At 63.2% G+C, this 8,297-nt stretch overlaps 1 protein-coding gene across 2 annotated transcripts; it reads left to right on the top strand.

Annotated features, from left to right (window-relative positions):
- Window positions 1-750: 750 nt before the first annotated feature.
- SIVA1 (SIVA1 apoptosis inducing factor) lies at window positions 751-5,108 on the top strand. 2 transcript variants are annotated; one of them, XM_070775859.1, is made up of 4 exons: window positions 751-926; window positions 2,985-3,179; window positions 3,815-4,010; window positions 4,918-5,108. In XM_070775859.1, the coding sequence occupies exons 1-3, from the start codon at window positions 809-811 to the stop codon at window positions 3,973-3,975; spliced, it is 474 nt and encodes a 157-aa protein (XP_070631960.1). In that variant the 5' UTR covers window positions 751-808; the 3' UTR covers window positions 3,976-4,010; window positions 4,918-5,108. The 2 variants fall into 2 exon arrangements, with proteins under 2 accessions (XP_070631960.1, XP_070631959.1); XM_070775858.1 differs by having other exon boundaries at window positions 3,815-3,971.
- The last annotated feature ends 3,189 nt before the right edge of the window (window positions 5,109-8,297 follow it).

Below are 8,297 nucleotides of genomic sequence, written 5' to 3' on the forward strand. Positions count from 1 at the left end.
GCACCGGGGGAGAGCGGACACACGTGTGCGCATGGCTGAGTCCCTCTGCTGCTGCTGCTGCTGAGTCGCGTCAGTCGTGTCCGACTCTGTGCGACCCCATACTCGGCAGCCCCCCAGGTTCCCCCGTCCCTGGATTCTCCAGGCAAGAGCCCCTTTGCTAGTCGCCTGAAACCGCCGCAACACTGTTCATCAGCCATACCCCAGTACAAAATGTTTCTGGAGTTAAAGAAATACCAAAAAAGTGAACCCTCAGACCACTGGTGATTTAAAGGAAGAAATAAATGAGTGTCCAGAGTTATACCTATGGCTGATTCATGTTGATGTTTGACAGAAAACAACAAAATTCTGTAAAGCAATTATCCTTCAGTTAAAAAAATAGAAAAGAGTTGTTTGGGGACCAAAAAGACAGCCAAAACACTCGCCTTTCTCGCGCCGCCTCATACGAGTCTCGCCCCCTCAGACGAGTCCCGCCCCCATGTCGCCTCTGGCCTATCACGGGCCGCGTGTCTCACGAGTCCCGCCCCCACGTAGTCCCCAGCCTATCCCGCGGCGCTTTCGCACCACACCGCCTTCCTATTTCCCTGCCCGTGGCGCGCCCGCTCTGACCCTTGACCTCTCTCCGGACTTTCCCGCGCCTCTGAGTCCCGCCTCCCAGAGCAAGAGCCCCGCCCCCGCCCTCGCCCTGGGCCTATCCCGCGTCGCGCCGCGTACTAGTCCCGCCCTCGCTCCGCGCCGGGTTGGCGCGCGGCTGTGACGTCACGAGCAAGAGAGGCGCGGCGGCCGAGCTGAGCCGCTGCGGGCCGCGGCCATGCCCAAGCGGGGCTACCCCTTCGCGGATGCGGCCCCGCTGCAGCTCAAAGTGCGTGTCGGCCAGAGAGAGCTGAGTCGCGGCGTGTGCGCCGAGCGCCTCACACGAGAGATTTTCGGTGAGTGCGGCTAAGCGGGGCTGGTCGGGGGGTCCCCACCGGCCGCACCCCCTGGAGCCGGGGCCCGTGTTCCGCGCCGCCTGACCGGGCTTAGGAGCCGCGAGAAGGACGGCGTGAATGCTCCCGCGTCCACGACCTGCCCCTTCCGCACTTCCCGAAACGGACGGCTTCTGCGTGGGGCTGAGTCGGGGCTCCGTCCTGCGGGAATACTGGACTCACCGGAGCCCGCTCTGATCTGACCAGCCCAGCGATACGCCTCCGGGTCCCGCCTCCCGGGACTCGTCCCGGTGGGAAAGCCGGCAGAGGCACCCCTTCAAACCCGAGAGGCCCTCCTTGTCAGGCGGTGCCGCTGCTGAGGGGGCCAGTCGAAGGAGGACTCTCCAGAGGGGCAGGCACGGGTCACCGAAGACTGTCAGGTCTCCTGGAGGAACAGAGTCAAAGCCAGATCCTGCGGGGTTAGACAGGCAGAGAGGGAAAAGAAGGAAATTCCTGGCAGAGGGAACAGCCTGTGCAAAAAACGGGGAGCAGAAGTGTGCTGTCCGGCTCAGCGCGGCTGGACTGTCCAGTTGGAGAAATGTGAGGGCCCTGGCCTACGCCTTCTCCTCTGACTCCCTCATGCACATTTGTGAGTGCATGGATAACACTGATCATCACTCTGGAGAGATGAGCAGGTGATGTAAATGAGTGAAGCCTAGGGTACTTGGGCCAAACTGCGGTTGTTACTCTCTGAGGACATTCCAGAAATGAAAACACTGCAAACAGAAGAAAGGCGGTCCCTGGTGGCTCAGACAGTAAAGAATCCTCCTGCAATGAGGGAGACCTGGGTTTTATCCCTGGATTGGGAAGATCCCCAGGAGGGAGGGTATGGGAACCCACTCCAGTATTCTTGCCTGGAGAATCCCATGGACAGAGGAGCCTGGTGGACTACAGTCCATGGGGTCGCAAAGAGTCAGACACGACTGAGTGACTAACAAACACACACAAGTCAGTCTAGCTCTCGACCACGATGTCCTGTAGCATTTGCAGAGCTTGTCCCATGCAGGGCCCATCAGGGAGGGAGTGCCAGGCTCCCTGGACATTCTCTGAGAAGGGCAGGACATTGTGAGGCCGGTGTGCACTCATGTGTAATGATTTCCAAGTGTTTAACTCTGGCCTTTTTATGTTGAACTGGCCACAGGCCCTTGAAGACAAGTGTTAGTCTTGCCACATGACCTGCCCCCTGCCCCAGTCCCATCCTGTTATGAATGGGGAGACTAGAGGAGGAGGAGCTGGGTGTGGCAGGCTGTCTTCACTGCAGTTGAGTTATCAGCTGTGTGTTTCTGTCGATATCACCCAGCGCCAGCAGCTTCTAAGGTCTCCACCCTGGCTCTGTTGAGACAGGGCAGACAACCACAGAGCATTGCTGGGCTGGCACCTAGCATTTGACCTTCCGAAAGTTGCTGCTCAGGGGTGGGAAGCTGTCCGGGTCCCACAGAGGTCTGGAAACTTCTGGGGTACCTTGTCAGGAGCCAGCTATGGCTGTGCCTTTTGTCAGCAGCTCTGCAGCAGCCGAAAGGCTGCAGGCCTGGGCTTGCAGGCTCAGCTCTGAGTCTCTTGCTGTGCTTTAGTTGGCGATCCACAGTGCAGAAGGAAATGGAGAAGGAAATGGCAACCCACTCCAGTATTCTTGCCTGGAGAATCCCAGGGATGGAGGAGCCTGATGGGCTGCTGTCTGTGGGGTCGCACAGAGTCAGACACAACTGAAGCGACTTAGCAGCAGAAGCACAGAGCTTCCTCTGTCAGAGGAGGCCTACTTGTGGGTTCTGGGGAGGAGGTGAGGCCACACGTGAAAAATGAGCAGAGTGATGGGACAGGGAGCCCAGGTGGGGCTGCAGGGTGCAGAACCGGGCTGGAGGAGGTGCCCGCTGAGCCCGGGCAGGAGGGCAGCCTCGCCAGGGGCAGCTTGGTCCCGGGTGGCTGGAAGACTGCTCAGCAGAGGGCTCAGCACAAACGGCTCCGGAGACAGGCGGCCCCGCTTACACCACAGGGGTGTAAGCGGGCGATGCTTGTCCTCCCCAGAGAAGACCATGCAGCTTCTCTTCCGTGGGGCCCAGGCCTGCATGGACCCTGCATGGGAGGAAGGCTGCGCCATCGTCCACACGCCAGAGTCCCCGAGGCCCGGCCCCACAGAAGCCCCTCGGGCCGCGCGAGGGCAGATGCTGATCGGGCCCGACGGCCGCCTGACCCGGAGTCAAGCGCAGGCCTCCGAGGCTGGTGAGTAAGGCCGCCGGCAGGTGCTTCCCAGGTCTCTGCTGCAGACAGGATGCGGGGGAGCGGGGCCAGAGTCTGACGCTGCAAGCGGGGTGAGCGCCTGGAGGCTCCCACTGCAGGAGGCTGTCCCCGCTCTGATGTGTGGGAGCTGTGAACTGCTCTAACTGTTCCATCAGAAAGGAGAGACGCGCCTCCGGGTGGCCCTCGTGGGTGTCCTGCCTGCTTCCCACCCGTAGCTCTCTGCGGTGTGCTGTAGCCTCAGGCTGTCACGCGCGTCACAGCTAAAACTCCCACCCCGGGGGCCCAGGAACCCCCGTGTTAAGCCAGGACACGGGGACCACACTTTGAGACCCAGCTGTGAGACACACCAGGGGTTGAAGGCCTGGCGAGTCCTGCTGCAGGTGGTCAGGGGAAGAGCTAGCCCGGGCTCCCGACCTCTGGGTGGTGACAGTTCCAGGTGGGCCTCAGCTGGCCGGGAGCCCTGGTGAACGGGTCCAAACGCAGTGCTTCCGCACAGATTGACTGGCGGTGGGTCAGGCGCTGGAGGAGCGCGGCCCGCTGTCCTCCGGGGGCGAGGGGCGGCCCCCGAGCCAGGGCTCCCGGTCACCATTGGACTGACCCGTGTTTCTTCCGCACAGACCCGGCTGGGGTGGCGTCGAGAGCCTGCTCGTCGTGCGTGCGCGCCGTGGACGGGAAGGCGGCGTGCGGCCAGTGCGAGCGGGCCCTGTGTGCGCGCTGCGTGCGCACCTGCTGCAGCTGCGGAGCCGTGGCCTGCGCCCTGTGCGCCCTCGTGGAGTGAGTGCGGGCCCTGGGGCGGGGCCTCCCCCTCGTGGAGTGAGTGCGGGCCCTGGGGCGGGGCCTCCCGCTCGTGGAGTGAGTGCGGGCCCTGGGGCGGGGCCTCCCCCTCGTGGAGTGAGTGCGGGCCCTGGGGCCGGGCCTCCCCCTGGCGGAGTGAGTGCGGGCCCTCCTCGTCCTGCCGCCCGTTCCCCAAACACCCGCAGAGCCCACTGCTCACCTGCCTGGTCTCGTGGCCATGATGGGCCGGGCACCCTGCCCTTTGTGATGAACACGTGACTTGCTCCAGGTCCCCCGGAGGCCGGGCTCTGGCCTCCGAGCTGCACCGTGGCCCGGCCACGGGCGTCCTGCCTGCACCTGGTGGGCCCCCTCGGCCCCCAGCTCTGGCGGGACTGTGGGCGGGGCTGCTGCTGAGAGCCGGGCCTGGGCTCCTGAGTGCTGACGCTGTGGTGCCCGCCTGGGGCAGCTGCTGCCTCCTGGCCCGTCAGCTCCTTCCCCAGGGCGGTCTCCTGCCCTTGGCTGCGTTGCCTCTTCCCTGCCTGGCTGGAGCCCTCGGGGGTTGGTCAGTCCTGCCACACAGCTGGGGGCTGCCCGGGGCGGCAGGCCAGCTTGAGGCCTGAGCTGCGCTCTGGTTGGCAGGGCCGCTCCAGTGAATGCCCCAGACGTTCACCATCACCCCCCGCAGGTGGACTTCCACTGAGGCCTGGTGTCTGGGGGCTGAGGGGGTCTCCTTGGGGCGCCCCTTGTCAGCAGGCTCCGCACTCTGGCCTCACCCTGGGCCCCTGGGCCGCCTCCCTCGAGAGTGTCCATCTCCGAGGGCCTGGCTGTGGGGGCTCGGCCACCTGGGTGCAGGACCCCCTCGTGACTGCCTCTGTCTGGGCTGGGCGGGTACGCAGCTCACGGGGACTCAGCCCTAACGCAGCCCCTCTCCCCGCCTGTCTCTCAGCTACGGGGGCGACCTTCACGAGAAAGTGCTGTGCTCCAGCTGTGCCGCGTTCGAGGCCTGAGCCCGCGAGTCGACCACCGCCCCGCCTCCACCGCCCCGCCACGGTGACTGAGGAACTGAGGGAGGGTGCCTTTTCTCTTTTGTATTTTGTGCTCCTGACGACTGAAGACAATAAATCCTCTATATTTGGACGAGAGGGCTCACTTGGCGGCGCTCCTGGGGCCTGTGACCTGCCGGCTCCACGAGGCAGCACCTTAAGCCCTCTGGGGCGGGGAGTGGGGCGCCAGCAGCTGGAGGGTCAGTGACAGCAATCTGTAGGGTGCTGGACGGTTTCCTCCCATGGGCAGAGCTTGGGACCCCGGAGCAGGGAGACAGAGGGCTGCAAGGAGGCCTTAGGTCTAAGAAAGGGGGTCACAAGTGAGTCCCGGGTCTTCTGAGCTGCGAACACTCAGAGGCTGCCTGGCTCAGCCCTGGGAGTGCAGCTCAAGCCCCTGGTCAGCGGTCGGCCATCCTCCTCGGGGATCACCTCCAGCCCCGCGTCCACCTGCAGACCGTGACCCTGGCGAGCACGGGAAGAGAGGCTCAGCGTTGCTCATCACTGGGGACACAGGTCGCTGTCAGGAGGAGCGGCCTTGCCCCCGTCAGGGTGCCCGCGGGGACATGCAGCCCCGGGAGCCCGTGTGCAGCTGTGGACAGCAGGCAGGGCAGCATCGGGGCAGCGCCGCAGTGACCCGGCGCGCCCACCTCTGGCAAACACCCTGCAGGAAAGCGAGCCTGTGCGCCTGTGCTCACAGCAATGCTGTTCACAAGAGGCCAGAGAGCCGTGTCCATCTGGGGGACAAGCTAAGCCAACACGGCCCATCCCTACAGTGGAATCGGGCCTGGCCTTGAAGGAAGGAAACCCTGACAGATTGCAGGACAGACGGACCCAGAGGATGTCCTGCTGAGGGAAGTAGGCCAGCTGCAACAGGGCGGGCAGCGGAGGGGTGGGGCCAGGGGCGGGGCGGAGGTGGGCCGTGCATGGAAGGAGAACAGGTTCAGTCTGTGAAGGTGAAGGTTTCTGGAGGTGGTGGTGGTGCGACCACGTGGATGCACTGAATGCCACCGGACCGGCCGAAGCAGTAAACTTGACGTGTTTTACCAATTGAGGGTATTTAAAATGTTAAAAAGACAGTTGTTGAAAGCAAAAGTAATGTGTGTTGGGGATTTTGAATGTGATGGGAACAAGCTGTGAGCGCAGCACGGAGCCGGGACATGGAGGTGTGTGATCGGAGGACTGTGTGCATTGCCGGGTCTCAGAGGCAGGCTGGTGAGTCAGTTACAGACAGGTCCGAGCGCAGCCAGGCCACAGCTACGTCCTCCCTGCAGAGAGCACTTGTTCTGAATTCCTCATGGGATCCCGCGTCCTGGAACTGAAAAGTAACAGCAGCGGGAAAGCTGATGAAATAGGAATAAGCCATAAAAGAAAATGGGGTGTTAAAGAACAGTCATTAATCCACAGTGAGGCAGAGAAAGGAAAGACGGCATAAAGAAGCAGCGAGGCGTGCAGGAGAGCAGCACAGGGTGTTCAGGCTCAGCCACGACTAGACCTGCTGCTGGAGGTGGGCCAGGCACCCCCGAGGGGTGAAGACCCTCAGACAGCCCCCTCGTTGACAAGAAGTCCTGTTCAAGTATAGAGAGGCAAACTCAGAGTGAAAGGGTGGGCTGAGTGTCTGTTGAATGATGAGCCATCTTTGAGCAGACATTCCTGGGCTGGCATCTACTTCGGGGAAGGCCCTGACCCTATGCCACCCCAACACCCCAGCCTGGCCGGCCCCTCGCTGGGAGCTGGCCTGACCCGTGGGCAGTCCAGATGCTAAAGGCCTTCTGTTCCCGTCTCCCTGTCCCTCGGGGGGCCAGCCTAGTGAAGGACAGGGTGGGACGTGGGCGGGCATTACAGCCTCCCTTGCAGGCCAGGCTGCCCCGCTGGGCCTCACTGCCCCGGGGCCACGATTCACCAGGCCACCCTGCCAGGGAGGTGCCTCCACAGCCCGCCTCCAGGAAGGTCTGGATGTTCTGGGGTCTTCGCCCCTGGCTCATCCCCTCTTGGCCCGACCCTCCCGGATGGGACAGAGATTAAGGTCACGCTTGTGTCCGTGCCCGTGACCTTGAAGCCTGTCCCAGGCCAAGGAATGTCCCTGGGGCCATCACCCCATCTCCCAAGGGGGTCCTGTGGGAAGGAACGGCTCAAGCCCCTCTCTCTGGCCAGCTGCCCCCACCACGCCCCAGCTTCAGCTTCAAAGGCACCCCCCGGGTTTCCACACAACATAGGCCACGTTGGGCTATCATTTGCTTGAAGTCTGGGGATCATCGGGTACTGCTCCCTTTTTTATGGTGTTAAAATGCACACCTCCCCAAGACCCTGCTTTCCCCTCTCTGGGGCACATACATATTTGCAGGAGTGGGACTGCCGCGTCCCGTGGTGGTTCCAGCTCTGTTCTGAGGAGCCTCGTACTGTGTTCCACGGGCTGTGCCACGGTGCGTTCCACCAGCACACAGGCTTCCAGTCTGAGGCATGTTTGTTTCTGAACTTGGTCCAGAGCATGCTTAGCAGGTAACATTCGGCGTAGTTTGGTTTCCAAGAGAGTTGCTGCATACTAGAGAGAGCCGAGAGTCCGTCAGAACGGGCCCAAGGGACCACCCAGAGAACTGGGTGGCTCCAGAGGCACCCCCAGGCCTGGACTGACCTCCAGCACCCCACACTGCTCAGGCACCCCGTCCAGCACAAGCGGGCAGCCGCCCCACTCCAAGGAATGCCTTGTCAGGGCCACCTGCCCCGGAGCCTGGAGAAGAGATGGCTCCTGCCCCGTCCCCCCGCGCAGGCGCCAGGCCTTGTGACTGTCCAGCCCCCACCTTCAGGGCAGAGCACTGGAGGGGAGAGCGAGGCCCCATCCCTCCCTGCTTGTGCCCCGGTGCTGCGCGGCAACTTCTCTCTGTACCCAGCAGGTGGCGCCCGAGGCTCGTCTTAGACACCCTGGCACCCCCGCCCAGCTGTCCCAGGCTCGCTGTGTGACCCCAGGCAGGCTGCCCTCTGGTCCTCTCAGGTCCCAGGGCCTGGTGGTGGCTGGACTGTCTGTCCTAGCCAGCAGTGGACCCTGCAGGGTCCCGGTCCGTCCTGGTGGTCAGGCCTGCTGCATGGACGGTGCTGCTGGGCAGACAGCTGTGCAGCCTGGATGGCCTGCTTGAGGTGTGGGGCTGGGGTGAAGCCATGGGCACAGGGGCAGCCAAGGCATTTCCTTCGAGTCCCTGGCAAATCCTGCCAGAGGCAGGTGAGGGACACCTTCCCTCTCAGGTCGTCCCCGGGCCTCCAGGCAGGCCACCTTGGGCGCGGGAAGGCCAAG

Source organism: Bos indicus, chromosome 21, assembly GCF_029378745.1.
Source record: "Bos indicus isolate NIAB-ARS_2022 breed Sahiwal x Tharparkar chromosome 21, NIAB-ARS_B.indTharparkar_mat_pri_1.0, whole genome shotgun sequence".
Lineage (NCBI taxonomy): Eukaryota > Metazoa > Chordata > Mammalia > Artiodactyla > Bovidae > Bos > Bos indicus.